Raw genomic sequence first — 24,788 nt, 5'->3', positions numbered from 1 at the left:
CAACCATCTCGTGGTCCCTTCAAAGCTCTATTTGTGTTCATCCATCTGGCAAATAACGTCACGTCACCGTGCGAAGATGCTCGTTGACAGTTGTTTTGTTTACAATCGTATCAAAAAAATCGTGGCCCTTCTTGCAGTCGCGGCGAATGAAGAACGTAAAGCTACTAAAAATGAAACCGTACGATAGTTTTGTGTTTCCCGAGCTACCCTCGGACATTAGGTAAACGCTGTGTACTTTTATTAAGCCTAGCAAAATCATGATGTAACGATACCGTGCTTTGCTTTCTTTGTGCCAAAGGGAAAAGCTGTTCCAAAAGGACAACGCAATGGTTGTGGTTGGAGTGTTGGGCAAATCAAACGAGGCGCACTGCAACAAATTACTCGAGTTCAATATGCTTCACTCCCATCCATCGTTAACGGATGAGGCAGGAATTGATGTAAGGTTGATTTTTTGCTGTCTGATGAAAAACATTTTCCATATACGCACACTGCACCGTGGTCCTCCTCTTCCTTTTAGTGCCGTGTGAAGTTTTACTTTCGTACTGAAGGGCAAACTTTATTTCTACATTTCGACGCACCGTTCGATAATTTTGTGCTCTTACACTTAGCCGAACGGATGATGCTGGAAAAGACTGACGAATCGCCGTTACATTTCATCGAATTCAACAGTGCCATTCGCACCCGTTTCGCGAGAGTTCTGTTGCTAGCGCTACAAGTATGCCACATCCTGGTAGTGGTAGAGCCATCGATATCATTCGACATGTCATATCTGTCGATATTCAAGTCGTTGAAAATCATCCGCGAAAAGTATGTGTTGAAATTTCTGCCCAAAATGCTGAAAAACGCAAACGTGGGATCCTTCATGGGCAAAGAATGCCGGCTGTGTAGTCCACGGCTACTGTTTATGTTCAACCTTCCGGACAATGGTGAGCCTCATTCGCTGGACGAAATTGATATGCTTGAAACAAAGGTAGAAGATTACATCAACAAAACGCTTCGTAATGAATTTATCATCACAAACAACAGTGCAATGTCGCTGTTTTCACTGCCGAAAATGAAACAATTTGTTTTCTTCAACGAAGCAAAACCATGCAGTCAAGATCCTCTGATGGATTCGATTGATATGCTCTCAATGTATCTTGCGAAACAGCAGCAGAACAGCGCAGGCACGCTGCCCGAATGTGAGGAACAACAGATTTTGGAGCAGGCAAAACCATACGACTGCTTTGGATTTCCATCCAATTTTAAGTTCGAGCTTAAAGACCCGATCGAAGAAGACGAACGAAGCATATTTAGCCTGGTACATGATCATGTGGAGGACGCGTTGGATACTGGTTTCGATGAGAGCGAAAATCCTGGCAGGCAAAGAATTCGGACGCATTTTGTGGTAAATATACACGGTAGGGATGTTTTGCTGTTTCTGTTTATGAACGAGTTTGCTTCATTTTTATAGCTTCCATCCACCCATGCTTGGTACGAGATGTTTAAATACATGCACCAGCTGTTCATCGAGAATCCAAATGACCCGTATTACGACGCCTACGATTCAGATTATGTAAGTAAAGGCACAACCAAAGGCCTGAGAACAAATATGCATATCTTGTGGTTATTTTTCAGAAAGCTTACCTACAAAACTTCCATGACATTGTCGATATTGATGAGCGATTTTTCGGTGAAATTTGTGAGCAGGGTCTCGATTTGGCTACGCTCAAGTACAAGGACATGTTACCGCCGCACTATAGTGCGTCCTTTCATGAAACCAAGTATCACGAAGCATTAAATCTGCTGCTCGAGTATGCACGAGGACCTGAGCTGAATCCTAGCATCCAAAAGCTGAAAGAGTACTGCGACACGATATGGCAGAGCGGTAAACAGCAGTGCGAATATCCGAGTTTGCGTGGTAATCCGTGTGTGCTAGGCAAGCACAAATCGATCGACCTGGCGGAGCATTCGAGTGGAGTAATTTACGTGTCCTCGTGCAACTGTGGCCGGACGCAAGGTCACCGCGAAGATCCGTACACCATTCGGCAGGCAAACTATGAATTTTATCAAATGATCGCAAAAAGTTGCAGCAATTGCAATCGTCTAGAACGGGTCCAATTTCCAGTGTTTGAGCCTTCGAGTAGCGACTTTCGCGCAGCGGAGTTCATAAACAAAAACTTTTCCAATCTGATGTCGTTTGATAGTACCGGCCGTACAGCATCCGATTTCGGACCGAATGTGCGTGCCATACCCGGCCATTCGCCTTTCCTATCCGGTAGTCAGCGCAGTCAAAATAGCTCAGCCAGTTTAAGCTTTAACATTGCTTCGGATGGTGAAGAAGATGAAGAAGAAGGAAATATTGGCAAAAAAGGAGAAGGCCGATCTAATCGGCGGGAGCAAGATCCCGCAGAGGAAAGAATTGATACAGACCAGTGCGACCAGATAGATGATGCTCGCCTCAATGATGATGATGATGAAGATGACGATCAACTTGCATCGAATAACGAGGAAATCAACGAAATAGTGATAAAATTAGGCGCATTGAAACACGGAAGCGATACATCACCAGGCGGGATAGGACATCCGGCAGCACCGACCAGATTGCCATCTACCACTGAGTATCTTCCCGGCATGTTGCACATCGCTAGCCCTGCTGGATTGTTGCCACGCTTTCCTTCATGGTCACTGGTATGCTTAGGTTCTAGCTCTATCTATACGCACAACACCGGTTTGCCGGAACACGTGCAGAGTGGGTTCCTCTCCGGTTCGAATTTCCTCCTGCCGTGGGACGTAAGCGTACGCCTAGAGCATGCGCAGTGTTGGGCCGCATCGTACGAAAAAATACGCAACCGTAAAAAAGGAAACCCACATTCATCAAAAAGCTTCGAGCACAACAAAACGTTTACGCTGAAAATATTCATCGGCGTGGAGTACGAGTGTTTGCGCGGCCATCGGTTCATTATGAATGCGCCCGACAGTATCCTTCGCTGTGGATCCGAAATCGTTCGAAACAGCGGTAGTAAGGTCGTTTTTAACGACATGCCGATCTACTTCCCCTGCCCTTGTCGAAATACGATCAACAACACGGCGCAGCTGATGCGAGTGCACATCATTACACCGAAGGCACCGGTGAATGTTATCATTGATCCGAAGGTGAAACTTTTCCAGAACAACATGCAGAACAGCATTACCTTCACGACCGGCATGACCGAACCGATCAAGCTGACGCAAAGCTCTTACTGGATATTACGCTTACCGTTCGTGTATGAAGGTGATAGTGGGCCATTAATGGCACCGACCGATGTCAATCCCGCCAGTGCGATTATGCACGGGGTGCTTCTGGCTGGTATGTATGGTATAAGAGAGAACGAGCTAAACGAGGAAACGATCGGCATTTCTAATCCATCAGTATAATACCAAATAGTGTACACCAAGAACAGCAAGTGCAAAAAATGACGATAGTATCGGAACTTGATCATTGCACTCTAAACCTACTGTCTTCAGATGATTGTTATTTTAAGGCAGCGTTTCTGGGATACGCTATAGCTTTTTCGAGACGTAAAATTTTGAATGGTATCGATTTTGTTGACAGAACAATATTTTGTACTGTGTTGAATACTACAAAAATACGTAATATTTTCGATGACGAAGTAAAAAAATCATATAAAATCTAAAACGGACACTCTAAGGCTTGTTTTTAAGTGATGACAAATCATTGTTTTTATCTTTGGCTAACGATTATTATACCTTAAATTGCATCAAGTCATATATGCACTTCAGTTTATCAATTACCGTTACACGCTGTACTTGATGGTTTGCATTCTTTTCGTTCTGAATTGGTGGCATAAGGCTGGTAATATTGGGAATCCTACAGCACAACAGAATCTGTCACTGTTTGCGTTTGCTCAACAGGCAAAAAAGGCAAATGTATTTGTACAAAAAGAAACAACGTTTTAAAAACATTGATAAGCGCGTGTTTACGTTGCGTTGAAATTGTTCAGCTAGTACGGATCGTTGTGGCGTACGATGAGCAACCAGATTGTAGCAAACATTTGCTTAGTGTGCTGATCGTTCGAGGGACACACCTTCAGCCACCGATTTACACCATGTGGGCAGATGCAACGACAGCCCGGATTACGCTAAATACGATCCGATTTGTGGTGTTAGTTTGTTTCCTGTTGCCATTTTTCTTCGCCAGTTATGCAAGTAATGCGTGCTTTTTTGTTCGATAAAGCCTTCTTGAAAGCGATAAAAAAATATTTATTTTTCATTCCTTTCAGCGGTTGCGCTCTCCCGTCAGCTGTGGCTGATTATCTTGTGCTGGCGCTATCCTTGGTTGAAGCGAACCAATGTACATGGGATCAAAAGTTTCGTCGATCAGACCCGCAATCCTGAGGTGCTGTGTGTGCTAATGGAAATGGAAGGTGGTTACGCACGAGTTTCGATTACCGAAATGCGATAAACCAATCGGAGTTTTGTTTCTTCTTGTGCTATTCACTAGGTGAAATTGATGTTGTACAACTGCGGGATGAATTTTTGCACCACATTCGCGATTGCAGCAGCAGCCATATGCGGCTATGTCTGCCGCAATTTATTTTACCCTTTATGTCTTGCTGGAACAAGTATCCGTGGCTGAAGGGGTAATGGTGAATCATTGCTTTGCTTCGTTGCGCTTGTCTAAACCTATGTTTTTCTTATTCCCGATCTCCCTCGACCGCTAGAACCAGCAGTGCAGACGAACACATAGTATTGGCCCCAGCCATACAGCGAGGACGTCCAATAAAAGAACTGATGTGTTTGTTAAACATCGCTACCACAACTGCCAGCAGCACAAGCTTGAAGGATCCGTTGATAACAAATGCTAAACCCGCTGCTCTTCACTGGCAAATCGTTTGCATTCCGGTAATTGGTGAATCGGCCCCAGACTGCAGCGACCGTTGCGTCACCTCGCACTATCTGCTGTATGCGATCGATTTACAGCTTTTGAATGAGACAGAGAAACGCAACCTAAGCTACATCCCCTTTAACGGATACCTCGAACGAGGCGAACCAATGGTTGACAATGTACTGGCGAAACCTTACTACATTCCGCGCCTGTGGAACTACATTTTCTCGACCATACATTACCGCTGGAACGAGTTTGTCTACCAACACGATCCTCTCGAATCGCCGGACATAGACCGCAAGCAGTACACAGGAATGGGTCAACTACTGTCTGCGCTGTTCATTTCCATCGTGTACGTTTGTGGAGACTTTGTGTGCTCTTTTCGGTCCATCAAAGGAAGTCCTTTGGATAAAATAGATTATCTTCAACGGTTGATTGAACGCGAGATCGACAAGCGCAATCTTACGATACGAACGATTTGGGATACATTTCGGCAGTCCATCGAACCAGTCAATTTGCTGAAAGAGGTTACCTTTTTCATCTGGAAAACTATCGCCACGATCACGCTCATGGTCCCGTGGTACGGATGGAAGGAAACGGAAGCGTTGTTATTGTACCTTTCGAAAGGGACGATCAATAGTGATACGATTGTAGGATTCATCATTGAATGCACTCCCATATGCTACGGCGTGTTGCTCGAGTGTTGGCGCATGCTGTGGCTCCTGGTGGAGGTCACGCTACAACTCAATGAATAATAGCGTAAAAATATTTCGTAAAACAAAACTACATACCGAGAACAAAACCACAACTGTTCATAAATTCAAAATATCGTATATTATCCAGAGAGTTACATTTGTGGACCCATGTAGAAAGGTTCCTTGCAAACCGACATCAGTGTGCACAGCATGTTGTGTCCATCCACATCGAAACTTTCCGTTTTCTCCCCGCTGTTGAAGTACGTTATTATCTAGAATGGAATGCAAGGAAATCATTACGATTAGCTTCTGTAGCATACAGTTATACCTGGAATCTAAGGAAAGCAGCTACATACCTCCTTTCCGCGAACCGTATCATTGGGAGCCGCAATGCCTATCACTTCGACCCATCCTGAGCAGACACCATTCAAGGGATCCGACAGTTGCACCTGGACATTGACACCGTCTGTCGATTTGCCGCTGAACGATTTGCAACCATCGTCGGCGCGTTCCACCTTTAAATGGATGCTGATCGGTTGGCCAACGTGGCGTTTCATCAGCGCTCCGTTCACGATCGTTCTTCGTTCGAATTGTAGCATTATGCTGATATTCCTTATAACAATACTGTTGGACGCACTTTTGTCGATTCGTGCAGAACAAAGCCGTGAATCTTCCTGTGTTTGGTGATGTTGCCGCTGCTTTTGTTGTGTAGCCCGCGCGATTTTGACAGAAGCATAACTTCCCCAACACAACAGCTGTCAATTGTTTGACACGTCGATTCCCAAGAGCCTAGCACCGCCAGATAAAAAAAAACTGAATAAGGTAAAATGTTGGAATGTTAAATTATTTGTGTGGTTCAGCAATACATTTTTCAAAATCTTTAATTCAATTGCTTTATGGTTAGTTGTTTAATTCCTATATTAGGTACTGGATCTTCGATAGGTACAAAAATTGCTAGCTGGGAAAAGATGAACAGATTGACGTTTTAGGTGAAACAAAACATAAGTAAACAAAACGCTCTCCCGTGTCCAGCGTATAATCGATTCATTTTTTAACTTTATACAAAACAAGCTTAGTTTGCCAACATGGGATGCGATGGTGGAACTATTCCTCGCCGTGACGAGTTGGTGCGACTAAAGAAAAAGCCAGAACAGGTTAGTGGTTGGAGCACTCACTTCCCGCGAGATGTGCACCATTGATCTTGAAATCATCTAATCTGTGGTCATTGTTTTGTTGTTTTGCAGAAAGATAAAGACGCAGAAAGACAATTCCGATGGAAGCACTGTGCATTGACTCAACAACGACTCCAGCAACCGATTGTAATGTGTGGGCTGGGTAGACTCTATGCCAAGCAAAATGTTATTGAAGCATTGCTAGACAAGGAGAAAATGACCGATGCCTGTGCTCACATTAAATCGATGAAGGATATCAAGAACCTGAATTTAACATCCAACCCAGCCTATGATGAAACGAAGGACGACAAAAGCTCCCCATACATCTGTGCACTGATTGGGCTGGAAATGAGTGGACAGTTTCGTTTCGTTGCGCTATGGACCTGTGGATGCGTTTTTTCAGAAAGAGCACTCAAGGAAGTCAAGGACAGGGTGTGCTCGGTCGTAAGTATCCACGCTAAAGATCGTTCATCCGAACGTTTCGCTAATACTTAGAACATTTTTGCTAAATTACAGTGCCAGACACCATACACCGATGACGATATTGTAATTCTCAATGGAACGGAGGATGAAATTGAGCAGATGCGAGTTAAAATGGAAGCCCGGAATGCTCGTGCAAAGGCAGAAAAGAAGGCAAAGTTGGATAAAAAATCCAAGACAAAAGCAGCTTCGGCGACCATTACTTCTGGGGAAGCTGCCGAGTCAGTTGCTACACCGTCAGAACGATCATCAGCCGCAGCCGCAACAGCATCAGCCAGTTCTAGTGCTGTTTCGGACTCAGCTGATGGCAAAGGATTGAGCACGGTAGATAAGAAAGTTCAATCAATGGCAAGGGCGATTGGAGAAGGCAGCAGCAAAGCAAAGCCGATCGTTCTGAACAAGCGTGCTCTAATAAGTGACAAAATCGGAGAGGATCCGGTTTTTAAGAAATCCAAAGACGACTACAGTGTCGCGAAGGATCCAAAAGCCTCTGCTGTATATAAATCATTATTTACATCTCACGAAAGTGAAAAAGATCAAAAACGTGCTCACTGGGTCACATACAATCCGTTCTACAATTAAATAACAAGTCAATTACTATTTGCACTGGAATGTCTAGATTAATAACTTTTTTCTATACTTGAACAAAATAAAAACGATTTAGTTGTAATTTTTGAATGATTCCAGTCTTTTAAATGAACATTTAGGTGAAACTAATTTTTTTTTTAATAAATTAAACATTCATTTACAGTAATGTATTCCCTTGGCATATATGAAGTATTGTATTGTATTGTTTATTGTATAAGTGATTGGCCAAACAAGCGGCCTTATCACTGAATTAAAACTAGAACTTAAATAACTAACGCAGTGTACAATGAAAAGACGGATCAACAGAATCTTGTAGGTAGGTGCCAGTCAAATAACATGTAACGCTGATTAAATGTACGGGCCATCGCAGTCATTGGGTCGTTCTCGCTGTATGCACGTCTTTTAAGGTCAGTTCTTATTAGTCTGTAGTTACGGAACACTCTAGGAGGGACATTTATGTTGACTCTAGCCAGTAGTTCTGGCGAATCTATCTCACCGACAATAAGTTTGGACAAAAACGTACATTGGGCATTATCACGTCTCCTAGCAAGTGTGTCCAGACCAAACAACAAACAACGAGTATGATACGATGGACGAGCGGTTACATTACCCCACGGAGTGAAGTGTAGGACAATACGAGTAACTCTCTTTTGGACAGCTTCTATTCTATTGGACCAAACACTAGAGAACGGACACCAAACTGTAGAACTAAACTCAAGGATGGAACGAACATGGGACTTATACAGAGTTAACAGGCAGTGTGGGTCATTGAGTTCTCTCGAATGTCGACGAATAAATCCTAGCATTTTGTTAGCTTTGTCTAAAATATCACAGTAATGTTGTCGGAAATCTAGTTTGCGATCCAGGGTGACTCCTAAATCCCTGACCATATTGCACCGCGGTAGTTGTGTCCCTGATATGCTATAGATATACCTTATCGGACTAGCTATTCTAAAGAAAGACATAGACGTACACTTAGCAACAGAAATTAGCAGGTCGTTATTGATACACCAGTCAGAGAAGACATCAATCGATCTTTGCAGAGAAAGAGAGTCGGAAGTGTTCCGTCGATACGAAACAGCCTAACATCATCCGCATAAAGCAAACAATCTGCTTCCGTAATGGCCAGTGTGACGTCGTTAATAAAAAGCGAGAACAGCAGTGGTCCCAAGTTGCTGCCCTGAGTGTTTATTTAATTTTATAATGCACAAAATAAAATAAAAAGTAACGCTGCTTGGCAACATTTCGATTATCCGTGCTCTAGCGTTACAAGCACGGACTATAGCGAGCTAATGTGTATCTTAATTCAGGTTAGCTCATACATAACAATCTAGAAAACGAAAGCAGTTAAATTTTCCCCAAACAGATTCACTCCATATGAGGTGATTTAAGGTAAATAATTCAAACAAATCTTTCAATATCATTTAGCTTGTGTATTCCAATTTTCATTAAAATTATTATTTATTAACACTTTCTAAAAACTTTTCCATTTCGATGGATGTCAGTGCAACGTGTCAGCAATTGTCAAGTATGCTGGCTGTGAGGCAACCTTCTCTCTGTACATTTTACACAAAAGAGAGTCGCTGGAGTTTCGAACCGAAGGAAAGAATACAAGCAGAAGTGTTCAGTGCAAACAGTTAACAAGAAAATTAAACGATTCCTATCTCCTGCATTTGTGGTAAGCAATAGTATCTAGTTTTGTTTACGGGTCACGGAAAAGTCTACGGATGTGCCTTCCACATTGCAAGTACGAATGCGCAAACATTCGGCGAGGGTGTGTTGCTACAGGCCATTGCCCCTTGGCAAGGGTTTTTTGTTTTGACGGCCGGTTACAGTTTTTTTTCCTCTGTGGTTGCCTGCCTAATCTAACTTGCCAACAATTCGACACCCCTACCCAAACGAGAACATGGTGGAAATAGGCTACCGAGATGAGTAATGATCTTCACAACCTGTCTGCGTTCGCTCGCTGCGGATGAGCAATCATGAGCTTTAATACCCTCCACCACCCTCCACCTGGATGACTCACAAAGAACAGGAATCAAACGGTCGATTCGTCATTGCATTGAATGGGCTGGGAGGCTAGCAGGAAGAATTAACTGCAAGTGATACGTTACCCAATAGGTGTGTCGAAAAGTGCTGATTCAACCCCTATACGTGATTGGTGGCGATACGATGGGACCTGAATCGTTTGAAATGGTATGGAGGATAATCTGCAGGTGGTGCTTTTTCAGCAGTATCGTGCTATGAATACATCATCCACTGTAGATGTGTGCGTGAGAAGCAGAAGCGTTGCGTGTGCAATAGATACCGGTCTGCTGTAATCATTCCCTAGGATGCAGGGTGTGTGTTTGTTATCTGTATCGGTTTGAGGGTAGAGTTCGATGAATTGATTGCAAAAGCACTCTGGTGTCGAGCGCGATGTTTCTATACCCCTAAAATAGATCCCTGCGAGATGTTAAAAGTACAAAACAAACGAAAAAAAGGGGAAGAAATCGCACACGGCACACTAAATTTATTTCGGTTGGATTGAGTCACTTCCCCGTCGTAGATCATTTTTTCAATGCGAGCTCTGGTTCGTTTTTAATTGGAGACACGATCTTTAAGATCGCTATGAGATCGTCACTCGGCAACTTTCTCCACACCCACTCTAACAGGGCTGTATTCCAAGGGCTTCTGTGTGAAATATGAAACACCTACAGAGGAGAGTATAAGGGACCGTCATCATCATGCCAATCATGTATTACACCACACACTACATCAACCGCAATTTACGTGTGTGTGGGGCCTAAGATAAGGTCCAAAACTTTATCCCTCTGGTATGTGTCGGTTGCCATCCCGTGGCATTGGTGATCGCTGGCCCCCTTTTCTATATAAGTGCATGTGTGCGAGAGTGGTTGAAATGAGCTTCCTTATAAGGAGATGATCATATCGTATGCGTTTCTTCGAGGATAAATAGCAACTTTATGGCTAAATGCCGCATTGGCGCCATTTGTATTTGAGGTGAGATGAGATTTTGTAATTTAAACACTAAAAAAGACATACATTTAAAAACATTTTACAGTGTTAACTGTAATTGTAAAGACACACGTTATTGAATGTCGATTTCGCTGTATATTCTCGTACTACGCAACGCCCTGAATGATGTTAATTCAACAGTGGCAACATGCAGCGGATGAGTGTGTGTGGTTAGACCTCGAACGATTCTTGTTTCCGTCCAGTTCCGGTCGACGACGGTTGTGTGCGTACGTGTAAATCGTCTTGGGGGAAACCAGACAGCAAAGGGAGCAGATACGGTTCTGACTGAATAACGATATCAGTTTTCCTCTGGTAATAACAATCGTTGGCGTTGGGTTGGATAGTAGTATTTATTTCGCGCGCGTGTGTGTGTTTGGAGAGAACACATATTCAGCCAAACATATAAGTAATTCCTTTTAAAAGAGACCCAACAATATAATGTTGTGTTTTGCTGTCTTTAAGCTATTTATTCCACAAACATTTCTCTTCAAACGATGTTCAAATGGATAAATTAATCTGCAACCGCAGTACATTGAATTCTAACTCTTTTATGTAATATTTCTAAGTAATTTATGAGCGTTTTTTCGGAATAAAAAAAAAAATGATATTGCTATGGAGTGCGTACAGTGGTAGCGAGAAAATGAAAATTTTAGTTTATTGCTTAGATTTATTGATACAGCTGTTTTATTCATCAAAAACTAAAGTTAATTGAATGGCCCTAACGGACATACATCAATAATTGCTATCGAATAAAACTTTCTCTAATTTATTATCTTACCTCGTCTGTTTTTAAAAGACAATCCCAACGATTTCTTGCTAACGATCCTGAGATAAAAATCAGGGAATAATACAACAATAAACGTTAAAAATTGGAAATTGGCTTCATTCGCTAGACAACATTTCACGACGATCGATCACTTTCATTGAAACATGTATGAGTTCTAAAAAATCGTTATTTTTTCTGTGATTCAACTAACTTTCGTTAAAAATAATATTTATATTTACAATTATAAATATATTTACAATTTATTTACCATATTTACAATACTGTTGTGATTTTTATTTTGTTTTATAGTTTAATCACTCATGGTTCAAGTCATATACACCGTTTCCCTCATAAGTGGGATAAGTGACTATCTAACCTGCTATCCCAGCTCATGACGGGTGGCATGGGCAGGCCCAAAGCAACAATGGTTGTAGCACCAAATGAAAAAGTCTTCAGTTCGTTGTTAACTCGATTAATATAGCTCCATTTTTGTAGAATAATCCTTGTCTTATGCAACTGTGTCTTGATCCTGATATGTGTTTATATGGTTTATTTAACATCAGACTATATAGTAAAAAGGATTTTAATGTTTTTTTTTTTGTAATTCATTTTAAATTATTTTTTGATGATTGAAGAATTATTTAATTACTCCCATTGGAATGCCAACAGCCGCTTTTACACTCACACTTTTCACTTTCGCAGCACCTTGGAGGTGTTATTGTCCTTAGCCTAGGTGTCATCAACACTTTCTCTTCCATACTGTTATAATCACTGGAACACGCAGGAGAGTTTGGCGAGGTAATCAAGCTGAAAACGTGAAGCTTATGGGCTTATATCACAGAGGAACAAATACAAATACCATCGTACGAAATCGTACGGAGACTGCGCTGTGCATCGTTTTAACTCCCCCCCGATATTGTCGCTCGCGGTATTTACGTTGGACCGAACTGAGCCGTTCGAAAATAGTTTTGAAGGAACGGAAAACATAATCAGCAAAAAAGCTAATGAACAAAAATTTACAAAATATTCTTAATCATGATGTATCTGTTATATGATTTGATTTTACATTGATATCCCCTATCCTACTCGTTTGTACTACGATTGAAGAACAATGAATGAATTGTCACAATCATCATCGAAATAAGAGCGAACTGACTGGAAGAAAGAATACGCGAGAGCGAAAAATTCGCAGCATCCGGGGGCAGCATGTCTCGTAGTATTGACACGGGCGGTCACTGCTGCAGCACGTGTATGCAGAACAGTATGGAAACCCAGGAGAACAAAACAAGAGCGGATTCCGTTCGTTACTACTCTCTGAAAATGTATGTAGCTAGGGGAAAGATCGTGTTGCACATATCGTTTGGAGAAAAACATTCAACAAAATGGGGAAATACGGACGAGATTATTGTGGGCAAACTGTTCGGTAGTCATTCGGACCATTCGGGCCGCTCCCGGAAAAGTTACGTCAACCTCCCCGATGGGTTAGCATCTCCAGCACCGTGTGCTCCCAACCGTAGCCACACGCTTTGCTCTGGGTTGGGTTTCGCAGATTCCAAACCATCAGTAGGCGACGGCTCCAGTCGAGCCTGGTGTTTTGAATCGATCGGTACCGCTTGCCACTCTGGTGTGTCGTCCTGGCAGTATTTTTTCGCAAGGCGGGACATTATCACTGGTGCTCGGTTTCCTTGTCCTTCGGTAGTGAATTTTGTGCGTGTCCCACCAGAGCGGTAGATAATTTTATGTGCTTCAAACACACCTTTACCTTTGTGTCGACGAAACTGACCAGCCAATTCAGTCTTTTTTTGCGTTATCAGAAGAAGCATTTTACGACTTTTACCCAGAAGGACGATGGAATTACTTACGTTCGTTCTGGCAACTCAATAGGATAACCATTCGGATAAACCAATGGATATACAGTGGTTCAGTGAATGGGATAATGTGTGTGCCTCGAAAACTGTGCCGCCACACCCGGTTACGTTTAGTGTGTTAGTGTGTGTGTTTTTTTTCACGGATGGTTTAGCGTTTTGTGTTTGCGTATGTTCGCTGTGTGTGGCCCTGTGCCCGGTGCAACATCCTTACATCTTGAAATCGTTCTCATTCCACATTTACCTTCAGCATCAATTATGCAGCAGCATACCACTCGGAAGGATGATGAAAGATTTCTTAGTGTGTTCGTAGGACGTTAAAGTTGTTCGTTGCTTTTAATGGACGAACTGGATTCAACAGTACTTTATAGATAATGCAAGATTCAACTAGCTCAATGGTGGGAATGATCACTTTTGAAATGTAGCAAATATATGTGAATTATGTTTTTAAAGGTTGCTTCAGCAAGTTATCAGAATATTGCATCGTAAAACCATTAAAATTTAGCCTTAAAAATGTCAGTATATGTTCCTTTTTTAAGCAGTTTAATCGATACCATTTTTTATTTGACAAACTCGTTACAAATATTACACTCTCCCGGGAACCCTTCGTAACGATACAACTGCGCGTCGAACTAACGGTGTAGATGCAAGAACAAACAAAACTAGTTAAATATTGACCAATATTATTAACAATGATATTACGCCTCTCCTTTTCCATTTCACTCCGCACAAATATAATAACCATTGGTAGATAAAAAGGTCCTTGCCTTTCTTCCCATTTTGCCTTAAAGCATTCACATTATGATGGTGGGTGATGAACCTTCCACAATGTCTCATCGCTAAGGATGGTCTTGTTTGTTACAATAGTGTGTGACCTAGTTTTGCTTGTTTTGCACAAGCGTTACCTTCTCACTATTACCCCCCATTAACCCCTTGCCGGTAAGATTCATATATCCACTTCCCCTCCCTCTCTCCCTTCCTCTTTCTCTCTCTCTCTCTCTCTCTCTCTCATTCACTCTATACAATATTTTTAAAAAGCATAATCCTTTCTTAATCCTTGTCGTAAGCAATGTTCTGGTACAGTTAATGAAAGGTAACAGCGTAAGGATACGCCAAAAATTGACAATTAACACCATTAACCTTAACGTCGGGGTGATTAATATGTGCCGGCTTTGGATACATCTGATGCTTGCATATAATCAACAAACATACACACACGCTATCGGCAACGTCCTCGAACACAAAAGAAGAAAACGAGCGAAACGCATTAACGAGAAGGAAAAACTATTTTTAACCCCTCCGGAGAGCAAACAAATAACAGATGGGGATTATTGCTCAATGCCATTAAGGCCACGATATCATGACCGCCCTTCTTGAATAGGTAGCAGAATTTTCCAAAGCATTTTCTTTCATTGTTTTTAAACAAATACGAAACGCAATGTATGCGGAAATGTATTAGATTATCAATTAATTGAAGTATAATTAGATGCGAGGCATATGCTATATTTGCTACATTTTAAACCATTTTCCCTGCTTTCAAGTTTTTCGCTGAAATTTTTGCATCACATTATTGCCACAGAAGCGGAGTTGTTGCATGATTGTTAAACACTAATTTACGCAATCCTTAATGTTCGCCATTCCTTCACATATACGTAAAACAATTTTACAGCAACAATAGCAACAGTGTGTTTTAAAAGATAGTGCTAAGACTGAGGAACAAACGTTTTACACACACAAAGCAATACTTCGGCTGCGTTAAATTATAGTGCTTGAAAATGTTTTCCTGTTGCCGTTGTGTGAATCCCAAATCACCAAAACAGAAAGAAAAATCGGCTAAATTGTCCGACTCGGAAGAGGAGGAGGAGCGGGAGCAACAGTCGAAGAAGCAGAACGAAACGAATGCGAGTGCCTGTAAAATTTCGGCTGCGGACAACCTCTCACAAGGTGATGAGGAAATCAAGATAGAAATAATTGAAAGCTCCGATAATCTACAATCGTATTCGGGGTGCTCGGCAGCGACCACGGCCGTGCTGAATGGTTCCTCGCCAGAGCCGAAGGATAACGAAAACCATGAGTCCGATACGCAGCATGCTAATTCGGCACCCTCTTCCCCGGAAGACAACCCCCGTGAACCGTGCACCGTTAACGACGTGATTGAAGAATCCAATCTATCAAATCCTGTTGATAGCGACGAAAAAGCAACGGAAGAGAATAATGCTGCTGATAGTGTGCCGGCCGGTACAGCCGGTTCGGCCTCATCGTCGCCAGCTAGCAAAACACTTTCCAACACAGACCGAGGTCAAACCGATCAATCGGGCCCATCATCGGAAGTGGTTACCGAAATTGAGGCTAAACTTCCCAATGAGTCCACCGACGCCGATTCGACCGGAGATGCGACCAACACTCCACAGGAAATTCCTACCACCGTTGAGGAACTGGTTGAACAGCAACAAAAGCAAAAGGAATCACCCCCAACCGGGGATGTAGATCCGGCTCATAAACAGGATGCAACACCGCCGTGTCACTCGCCAGAGGAAGGTACACAATCTGCAAATGAAAATCTAACGGTACAAGCACCTAAATCGCCTAATCATGTACCATCGCGGCAAAACTCGAACGAGCTGTGCACCACTTCTCCTCCTCCTTCTCCTCCGCACGATGGTGACGATTTATCGAGTTCTTTAGATGAAAATTCTAGCGTGAAGCAACTGGAGCCAGTTCACCAGCAGGAGCAGCAGCAGCAGCAGCAGCAATCGGAGGAGCAACCGCAAGATGGTAAGGATCAAAGCCTCAGAATAGCTGGAACGGAAAAATGACGCCTAATTTGTGGGCACTTTATTGTACTTGACAGCTCTCGCTTATAAGCTAACCAACACGCTGCTATTAGCAGTCGTTCGTGTTAACGTTGTTCTTTTGGATGTTTGACTGAGCTCTTTTTTTGCGCTAGTGTCGTACTTTCGAGTATATATTCCTAAACGATTTGGAACATAAGGTTGTTTTGGGTCAAATTAAGTTTTTTATATTCAGAAATTGAGGTTTATGAACACGTATAATTTAATTTATAACTTTTACCATTGGCATTAGGACAGTATAAAGATAAAATGTTATGAGGTTCATGTGCAGTTATAAAATATTTTAATGAATTCAAGTTTTTGTTTGAAGTTATGTATATGATTTTATTCAGTATAGTTTAGGAATGCTCAATAGAATATATGTTGAAAGAAGTCGTATTCTGAACAGAACAGCATTACCAACTCTAGCAAATTACGTATTTACTTTACAATTGTATTTTATGCAAAACATTGATCGATCGTATTATTAACTTTGTGTGCCTTTTTATTAGATGAAATTGGAACACGAGCTTTAATCGAAGAGCGATCAGTTCAGAACGAGATGGTTATGTCAGAAGCACCAGAAGAAAATCAACTACAACCGGAAGAAAAAATCATCGAAGATCGTACAAATAATTCATCAAACGCCTCTTCGCTTATCAATGAATCTGACACTGCCAATGTCCCGAAAATGAAACAGTTTACCGAATCATTACGACCATCTCCACCATTAACTTTCGAAGAAATAGTTGAGCTTGATGATGAGAAGCAAACTGTATCATGCGTAGCATCTAAGATAGAACGCCTTAAAAGTGAGCCAAGCAATAGCGAAGAAACAATTGAGGAGACAATCGACGTGAAACGTTTCTTACCACGCCAGTACGATGATAGCAAGAGTGATGACGATAATAATCCCCTCAGTAGCTCTAGTGATGAAGGCAACGATGGAGCTGTGATCATTCCTGCTCCAACCGATGACAATGCACCGGAAAATATCAGTAGCGCGGACAATCGGCTAGAAAGTTCGCCTGTCGTGGAAGATAAACCCGCCAAACCTTCGGAGGAAGATGTAGGAGGTGCAGAATCAGTGACGCCGTCACCTCCAGACGAGCTGTTAGAACCCGTCGGTTCGCCGGAGAACGAAGGCGAAGATGATTGCGAAGAGACGACAAATGTGGTCAGCAACAACAATGATCAGGTTTCAAAAAATTCCAGCGAAGAGCGCGAATCAAACAACGACGACACATCGACACTGTCGGAATCGGTCCCTAACACGGCCACCAACGGTGGCAGTCCTTCCGGTAACGAAGGCGACAACAGCAGCAGCCGCAAGGAGTCCGTCAACAGTGACGACACTACGATACGGACGCAAGTTTCGTTTCGCGAGAGTTGCCTCTCGCGGCGATCATCCTCGAAGTCATCGATCAAAAAGAAGGTAGCCTATAACGATAGCACGGAGGTGATTCCGCCGCCCGAATATCCACCACCGGAAGATGATGATTCCGTGTTTTCGGACTCAGTGCCACCGAAATTACCGCGCGGTGATATGTGCACGCCGTACGCCACCAAGCGAGGCTCACTGCCAGGCATGATAGCCCTTCCGGACTGGTTTGCCGAGGATCGATTGATGATGTTGGTATTCTGTTTTGTCAATTAGAGAAATTTTATTGGTCGCTCATACATACATATATTCTCGTTTTGTTTGGTTGATAATGTTTAAAAACACACCGCTTTCGTACGTGTGGTTTTGTTAAGTTCACACCTGATTTTAATGCGTTAGATTAGCGTAATCCAATGTATTATTTCGTTGTTAATGTTTCGTGACAAAATGTGCAAATCTAGCTGAAATGTAGTGGATTCCATCTATTGATTTACATTTGAAGAATAATTTTTCAAACATAAGCTGCATGATACGAATCTTGAAAGCAAACAAAAAATAACCATCATCATCATCACCATCACTATCCATCCACATCATCTATGTCATCATCATTGCCTTGATGTCCATTCATGCAACAAAATCTTTCCATTTAGTTTAGAACCATTTAGAAATTAGATACTGTACACCGCTAATCTCGTCATTTGCAAAATCGTCCCATCTTTCTCATTCGTTTAATCGACATTACTATAAATACGTTCTAAATAGAATTTTTCTTAAACTTTTTACAAGAATTCGCTTGAATGTGCTAGTTAGTGCTACTCTGTTGAACTATCGCTTCTAAGCCAATTGTGCGGAATGAAAGATCATCCCGCCCCAAAAGTCCCTCATTCTCAATTCACTCCCATTGCAACAAGTTGCTTGGCGTCGTTTCGTTTAAATTTGCTAAATGTTCTACCTGTTTTTTCTCGTGCCCTCTCGATTGGCTGTACGTAGGGAGGAGGGTGGCATTATGGAGCCACCCACTACGCCCATAGGACGCGATGAGCTGGCATTACGCAGGCATCGGTTTTTCTCGGAACTGCTCAATGCTGCCCATGCTGCCGTGGAGCATCGTGTGCGTTTTGATCCGCTAGGACCAGAAGTTGCCAAGGTTCCGACGGAGGAGGAATCGGAGGGTATTACACAACAACTAAACGATATTATGCTTTTTGTTTGCTAAATGATATCATGTTACATTACATACCGTTATTTCTTACTTTATGTTGTTCCCGTTGTTTCTACCGGTGGGTGTAACCCACTCAAATACACACACACACATTTTCTCTATTTGATAGGGGAGCAATTATGTTGTAATTTCATTTCTTCTTTTTTCATAAATCGTCCCCACGTAGCTGTAATTGGCCCGAAACCAATTGGCTATTATGTTAATACGTTTACTAACATGTGGGAGACCATATTGCAGGGTTTTTGTTTAGATAGTACTATCAAATAATCACCCAGAGTGGTGGTAGCGAATACTGTAATCGGTTTCGCAACGATTAGCTACAATTAGTAATTCCTCTTATTATTGTTTGAGCAGTAGTTCTTCGTTCGTCGAAAAAAAAATATAAATAACATTAGTATCATGCGAAAAAACAAAAGTAATGATTCAAGATTAAACACACAATTCGTCTTCATACAGTTGAACTTTCTTATCGAAAACTCGCGATGCATGACTCATGTGCTGGTAACGATGAATCAAATCGTTGTTTCGCTTTTGCTTTCGAATGCTTCATCCCGTCGTGCCACTCTGAAGTATGTAAAGGCAAAGGCCAATAAAATTCACATTGAGTGCCTTCCGTGAACAAGTACCAAATGACGAGATGAAACGAACGCCTTGTGTTTCAATATATTAAACTTCATTATTCTCAAGAAAGTAAAGCCTTTAAAGTCTTTAAAGTAGCTGAAACTATCCATCATGAGAGCTGCAGCAGGAATATATGTAGGTTATTGTTTCAGCTACCCTAAAGGAGATGCATGAATGGTACTATTTTCACAAACTCTTCACTTTCCGCATCAGCAGGTGAAGCTGCATAGCTTCGAACTGAAAATAGCATTTTTTGCTGAACATTTTTTAAGTTCTTTAATTTGGCCTTGAGTTTTTAACAAATCGCTGAGCATTCTTCCTACATTTGTGTGTCACATTCTTGCAAGATTATGAATAATTGGTTGGAAAAGTATTATACAAATAGTACATAAAATCCAACATATTTTCCGTTGAAACCCCGTTGAAGCCCCAGGAAACCCACTGAATTTGGCGGAATTATCAACGCAGGCCGCTTAGGTGCGATGGGGTGTTTGTACTATCTATTCTCTCGCTTAGCTACATGGGCACATGTGCCCGATAAGCGCACTGCTCCCATCTCACTCGGTAGTTCTACATAATCTAAAATACCATCCATACGCAAACAGTAGAGAACGTTCGTGCCCTATCCATCCATCCATCCATCCATGGGGGTCCCTCCTTAGCTGTGAGCAGTCGCAAACGGCGTCGGGTTGCGCGATGACACCGTCCGGAAAACGTCCGATGTTGCGTTCGTGAAGCGTTGTGGTGTGTGTTTTAATAGCGTTTTAAATTTAGTCCACATTTTGCATCCATTCCAACAGCACCACCACCACCAACCAAGCACCCAACTACGCGCTTCTAACACACAAATAAACACAATTTATAATAATAACGATCGCAGCGTGCCACGATCTCCAAATATTTTTTTCCAAAGGAAATGTGTGCCGCCTCGCACACTACTCCGCTCAACAAACACACTGAGAGGTTCGTTTCGTGAGGAAGCGTGCCGTTCTTGCGCACGTTTGGTGGTCCGACAGCAAAGAAGGAAAAACTGTGTTTGCGTCACATTGTGTACGTGATGCTGCTGCAGCCGTATGTGCGTGAATCAGATCCAAACAAACTTTTGGAAAACAGTTTAACCCACTGGGTTGTGTTGTTTTGGTGTGCGTTTGTGTTTTGTGGTGTGGTGTGAAGACTGGGAAGGAAGTTTTCTTCTTTGGTCGTTCCCCCGCATTAGAATTCGCGAGCTTCTAATCGGTTCGACGCGCACCGCACACCGTTTTCCTCACAGAGCGTGTAGTTGTTGTATGTGGTGGTGTGGTGCTGTGCTGTGGTTCGGTGGTGTTGAATGGGGCAAACTTTGAGCGCCTGTTTTGGGCGTACTCTGATCATACATGATGTGAAAACGTGCTCCAATCCAGGTAACGTTCTCGATGCGCGTTTGTCTGTTAGTTAGTTAGTTAGTTAGTTAGTTTGTTGTTGTTATGGGGCTTCCGTGCATACTATTCCGTCCGGTTGGTTTAAGGTTTCAGCAAAAACTATATGGTTGTGATAAGTGATAAGGTGCCGGGTGACGTAACGTTAGATTTCAAGTTGTACGATCGACCAATTTATAGTTCTTTTTTCGTCAAAATTGAGAGCTCAGACGATAATCATGAAGAAAGCAATATGATGTTACTTGACCTACAATTTCAAGGGCCAAATTAATTGTGAGATCAAGGCCATTCTAAAATTAGATTTTGGATGCCAAAGTGTGTTGATGCAAACAAGAGGGAAGATACAAGTTAGAACTCCTCAACGCACACTTCCAAGTTTATAGGATTATAGTGTTTCTTAAATAAATCATGAGTGTATTTTTGGCTTCCAACCTAACGATGGTTTACCGTATGATGAATTCATTGGGGAATTTATACTTTGTCCATCGGGTGTAACAGGTTTTCAGCTGTAACAGGTGCTATGCATTTGGTACCTGAAGAAAGGACGTTCTCTGTGGGAGTATCCGTTGGTGGATGGTTTTAAATATAATTTATAAAGTAATTTAATTTCTAAACTCTTGCGAACTAATTCCAATGCCATCTCAATAATCCCTCTTGTGTTATTATAGTTCTTTTACTATTCCTGCTAGTTCTTTGGTTTTGTTTTTCGCGCGTAGTTTGCACATTTTATTAAAATAGTGTTTCTCTGTACATTCCTTGGTGTAGATTGTGATCCGGACCTCAAACCTTCGTCAGCCCGTGAGCTAGAGTGCTTGATCGATCGTCTGGAGCGTATTGTCGATCGGCTTGAACGTACCGTATCTGCGCGTGAGTTGGAAGAAACGAGACGCATACTGAAAGACGCGTGTGCTGTTGGCAAGGCGGTAATTCGTTCCAACACCACGGTAGAGGACACTGATCCGAGCGCTGACGATTTACCGACGGTTCTGCCCTCGACCCCACCACCGTCGGCCTCGTATTTGCATCAGAAAGTAGACAGTTTGGAAAGCACCTTGTTTCCCGCGTTGACCGATCAACCGCAAAAGGGACGCCAGCATAATACAACCACTGTAATACAATCTAAACCATCTGCTTTATTAAACCATACTAATCCATTGACCATCCAAGAGCAAGGCACCGCAGTATTGTCATTATCCTCCTCGCAGCACGGCACCGTAGTAGGAACAACGAGCAAGATGAGTATTAACGCTTACGAGGATATTATGCTCGGCTCATTCGCCAACTTTATTGCACTTTCGAACAAAATCGGAGGCGACGTAGCCACCCAAGCGCAATTCGTGAAGGAAGCTTTCGAGTAAGTAACAATTGCTCCCAGGAAAGAAGGACGAAAGGTCACGGTAGTAGTGTGTACGTTATGTTAATGGCTCGTATTTTGTTTTCGCTTATCCCGTATCCAGTGCCCAGTTTGCGTTCCTGAAGGTGGCATCCGCCTCGAGTGCACCATCGAATACGGATTTACAGAATTTGCTGAAACCTACCTCGGATAAGATTTCGACTATCCAAAGCTATCGCGAAAAGAATCGAACCTCCTCGTTCTTTAACCATCTGTCCGCGATTAGCGAAAGCATTCCGGCGCTCGGATGGGTCTGTGTGGTAGGTTTCAGCGCATTCGTCATGATTTCAGTGTCGCGGTCTAATACATCCAATGCCATGCTCTCGCTTAAATTCTAGGCCCCCACACCAGGGCCGTACGTGAAGGAGATGAACGACGCCGGTCAGTTCTACACTAACCGTGTCCTTAAAGATTGGAAAGAGAAGGACAGCACCCATGTGGAGTGGGCTCGCGCCTGGATTCAAACCCTGACCGAACTGCAGCAATACATCAAGCAGCACCACACGACTGGCCTGGTATGGTCCGGAAAGGACAAACCGACGGTTGGCGGTGCCTCGGTCCCACCTCCACCACCGCCCGGTGGTTTGCCGCCCCCACCGCCAATGATGCCACTAGGCGATCTGTCAGCGGACGGCTCTGGAGACGATCGGAGCGCTCTGTTTGCTCAGATCAATCAGGGTGCTGATATTACGAAGGGTAAATAGGAAAACAGCAACACACGGGACTCTTTGTGCCTGTTGTGCACCGTTGTTCCAATGAGCTTGAATTCTCTCAACCAGGTGATATTTATTGATTTTGCGTTTGCAGGCTTGAAGAAGGTAACGGCCGATATGCAAACGCACAAAAATCCTTCCCTCCGTTCGGGTCCGGCACCGTACAAGGCACCGGCCGGTGTGACCAACGGTACAAAATCGGTAGCCCCACCCGCCGCAGCAGCTGTCGCCAAACCGCCGACCTTCACGCGCGATGGCAAGAAATGGCTGATCGAGTATCAGAAAAACAACCCCGACCTTGTGGTGGAGAATGCCGAGATGAACAACGTGGTGTACATGTTCCGCTGCGAAGGCTCGACCCTGCAGATCAAGGGCAAAATCAACAGCGTCGTGATGGATTCGTGCAAGAAGTGTTCCCTTGTGTTTGATTCGCTCGTGGCGTCGGCTGAATTCGTCAACTGCCAGAGCGTCCAGATGCAGGTCGGTGGAAGAATTGCGGGTGTTTTGTTTGATTCGAATAATCCCAGCCCATTTTTGTTGCATTCCACAGGTCCTCGGTAAAGTACCAACGATTTCCATTGACAAGACTGATGGCTGTCAGATGTACCTTTCGGCGGATTCGCTTGCCGTCGAGATCGTCAGCTCTAAATCGTCCGAAATGAACGTGATGATTCCGAAGGGCAGTAGCGGAGATTATGTAAGTATCGTTTTATTCTTGTTACAATCTGGAAGAAAAAATACTGCAACTAATCATTTCTTGCATTGCATTTTCACAGACCGAGCAACCGATTCCGGAACAATTCAAAACCATTGTTAAGGGCAGTTCTCTAAACACTACTTGCGTTGAAAGCCTTGGTTAAAGGGATCACAACCAACCAAGCACATACACAAGCACCTTCTTTCTAAAACCGTCAGTGAGAGTGTGTGTGTGTGGTTCGTTTTTTTGCTGTGAGGTTTTGTGCGTGTACTTTGTTTTATTGCAAATGTAACGATACTTTTCCGAGTTCTATTTTCATAAAGCTGGAAAAGCAGATAAGAGCAAAATTGTAATCGTAAACAGTATCATCTAGAAATTACGTCAGACAACAAGAGCGTGCAAAAAGAGTAGTATCCCAATATCTAAAAGCATAATTTTTAACCATACAGTAATACTAGTAAGTTCGTGGATGGAGCATTTTATATATCGACAGCAGGAAACTGAACATGAAAATGGCACTGGAACCTTAAAAAAAACACACATCTTCATCTAATTCAGCCCATCGAACGTACCAAGCACCAAGTTTGTGCGTATCGACCCCAAGGATCGTGTGTAGTTGACCTCACTTCTTTTGCAAATGCTTTCGATCAAAGAGATTTCTTGTATTAAAGCGTGTGTGATGTGTTTCTGATATTTTTGTTTCCTTTTCACTTCAATCACCTTCATTGCAAAGGGGCTTCCCGTGGTTTTTATCGTGCGCTTTTAAACATTCGATAAAACAAAACATATTATTACCCCTTCCTTGATTACAAACAGAAAATGGAAGGCGCATTTCAGCAATTGATAAAAGAAAACGAATCGACACTTTTTACAGCATAAATCACGGTAATCTGACCAATCGATATACACAATTCATTCGTGGAAATATGTCCATCGTTCAATAAAGTTATTGGAACCCAGCAAAGTCAACCTAAATAAAGATTTGTAGCTATTCAAAGCTAATGCGAAGGGGTAATGCTCTAAAATTGCAGTTTATTTAAGCAAATCCGAAAAGCAAATATACT

The 24,788-nt window shown here is 42.6% G+C and overlaps 5 protein-coding genes across 12 annotated transcripts; 4 read left to right on the top strand and 1 right to left on the bottom strand.

The window, feature by feature from the left end:
- The first annotated feature begins 17 nt into the window (after positions 1-17).
- LOC121595687 (protein SMG8) lies at positions 18-3,673 on the top strand. Its single transcript, XM_041919851.1, has 5 exons — positions 18-220; positions 299-437; positions 518-1,387; positions 1,454-1,555; positions 1,618-3,673. Exons 1-5 carry the CDS (start codon positions 147-149, stop codon positions 3,394-3,396), a joined length of 2,964 nt encoding a protein of 987 aa, XP_041775785.1. The 5' UTR covers positions 18-146; the 3' UTR covers positions 3,397-3,673.
- Positions 3,674-3,950: 277 nt separating this feature from the next.
- On the top strand, positions 3,951-6,562 carry LOC121595691. Of its 2 annotated transcripts, XR_006005200.1 has the most exons (5): positions 3,951-4,188; positions 4,263-4,406; positions 4,484-4,622; positions 4,704-6,384; positions 6,467-6,562. XR_006005200.1 is itself a non-coding variant. In XM_041919856.1 (4 exons), the coding sequence occupies exons 1-4, from the start codon at positions 4,089-4,091 to the stop codon at positions 5,620-5,622; spliced, it is 1,302 nt and encodes a 433-aa protein (XP_041775790.1). In that variant the 5' UTR covers positions 3,951-4,088; the 3' UTR covers positions 5,623-6,562. The 2 variants fall into 2 exon arrangements, 1 of the variants encoding a protein (XP_041775790.1); XM_041919856.1 differs by having other exon boundaries at positions 4,704-6,562.
- On the bottom strand, positions 5,683-6,161 carry LOC121595695 (replication protein A 14 kDa subunit B-like). Its single transcript, XM_041919862.1, has 2 exons — positions 5,919-6,161; positions 5,683-5,834 (listed from the first exon to the last, which is right to left on the bottom strand). Exons 1-2 carry the CDS (start codon positions 6,159-6,161, stop codon positions 5,715-5,717), a joined length of 363 nt encoding a protein of 120 aa, XP_041775796.1. The 3' UTR covers positions 5,683-5,714.
- LOC121595692 (replication termination factor 2) lies at positions 6,459-7,885 on the top strand. Of its 2 annotated transcripts, none has more exons than XM_041919857.1 (4): positions 6,459-6,551; positions 6,639-6,716; positions 6,807-7,178; positions 7,251-7,885. In XM_041919857.1, exons 2-4 carry the CDS (start codon positions 6,648-6,650, stop codon positions 7,794-7,796), a joined length of 987 nt encoding a protein of 328 aa, XP_041775791.1. In that variant the 5' UTR covers positions 6,459-6,551; positions 6,639-6,647; the 3' UTR covers positions 7,797-7,885. The 2 variants fall into 2 exon arrangements, with proteins under 2 accessions (XP_041775791.1, XP_041775792.1); XM_041919858.1 differs by having other exon boundaries at positions 6,464-6,551; positions 6,634-6,716.
- A 1,444-nt stretch (positions 7,886-9,329) lies between these two features.
- On the top strand, positions 9,330-24,732 carry LOC121595685 (adenylyl cyclase-associated protein 2). Of its 6 annotated transcripts, none has more exons than XM_041919845.1 (10): positions 13,134-13,278; positions 15,118-16,223; positions 16,792-17,911; positions 18,654-18,835; positions 21,687-22,275; positions 22,379-22,574; positions 22,653-23,010; positions 23,122-23,507; positions 23,578-23,724; positions 23,804-24,732. In XM_041919845.1, exons 2-10 carry the CDS (start codon positions 15,224-15,226, stop codon positions 23,885-23,887), a joined length of 4,062 nt encoding a protein of 1,353 aa, XP_041775779.1. In that variant the 5' UTR covers positions 13,134-13,278; positions 15,118-15,223; the 3' UTR covers positions 23,888-24,732. The 6 variants fall into 6 exon arrangements, with proteins under 6 accessions (XP_041775782.1, XP_041775779.1, XP_041775778.1 ...); XM_041919844.1 differs by having other exon boundaries at positions 13,134-13,290; XM_041919843.1 differs by having other exon boundaries at positions 13,134-13,310.
- Positions 24,733-24,788: the final 56 nt, after the last annotated feature.

The sequence above is a fragment of the Anopheles merus genome, chromosome 3R, assembly GCF_017562075.2.
Source record: "Anopheles merus strain MAF chromosome 3R, AmerM5.1, whole genome shotgun sequence".
Lineage (NCBI taxonomy): Eukaryota > Metazoa > Arthropoda > Insecta > Diptera > Culicidae > Anopheles > Anopheles merus.
Note: the sequence above shows the minus strand (reverse complement) of the source record. Positions and strands in the feature narration are given on the sequence as shown.

Bases quoted from the DNA above. Each gene is read 5' to 3' on its own strand.
- LOC121595687 (XM_041919851.1), top strand. From the start codon at position 147: ATGAAGAACGTAAAGCTACTAAAAATGAAACCGTACGATAGTTTTGTG. The intron at 438-517 runs GTAAGGTTGATT...TCTTCCTTTTAG, and splicing joins CGGATGAGGCAGGAATTGAT to TGCCGTGTGAAGTTTTACTT. The intron at 1,388-1,453 runs GTAAATATACAC...TCATTTTTATAG, and splicing joins GAATTCGGACGCATTTTGTG to CTTCCATCCACCCATGCTTG.
- LOC121595691 (XM_041919856.1), top strand. From the start codon at position 4,089: ATGTGGGCAGATGCAACGACAGCCCGGATTACGCTAAATACGATCCGA. The intron at 4,407-4,483 runs GTGGTTACGCAC...GCTATTCACTAG, and splicing joins TGTGCTAATGGAAATGGAAG to GTGAAATTGATGTTGTACAA. The intron at 4,623-4,703 runs GTAATGGTGAAT...CTCGACCGCTAG, and splicing joins AAGTATCCGTGGCTGAAGGG to AACCAGCAGTGCAGACGAAC.
- LOC121595695 (XM_041919862.1), bottom strand. From the start codon at position 6,161: ATGCTACAATTCGAACGAAGAACGATCGTGAACGGAGCGCTGATGAAA. The intron at 5,835-5,918 runs GTATGTAGCTGC...ATTCCATTCTAG, and splicing joins ATACGGTTCGCGGAAAGGAG to ATAATAACGTACTTCAACAG.
- LOC121595692 (XM_041919857.1), top strand. From the start codon at position 6,648: ATGGGATGCGATGGTGGAACTATTCCTCGCCGTGACGAGTTGGTGCGA. The intron at 6,717-6,806 runs GTTAGTGGTTGG...GTTGTTTTGCAG, and splicing joins TAAAGAAAAAGCCAGAACAG to AAAGATAAAGACGCAGAAAG. The intron at 7,179-7,250 runs GTAAGTATCCAC...GCTAAATTACAG, and splicing joins AGGACAGGGTGTGCTCGGTC to TGCCAGACACCATACACCGA.
- LOC121595685 (XM_041919845.1), top strand. From the start codon at position 15,224: ATGTTTTCCTGTTGCCGTTGTGTGAATCCCAAATCACCAAAACAGAAA. The intron at 22,575-22,652 runs GTAGGTTTCAGC...CTTAAATTCTAG, and splicing joins CGCTCGGATGGGTCTGTGTG to GCCCCCACACCAGGGCCGTA. The intron at 23,011-23,121 runs GTAAATAGGAAA...TTGCGTTTGCAG, and splicing joins GGGTGCTGATATTACGAAGG to GCTTGAAGAAGGTAACGGCC.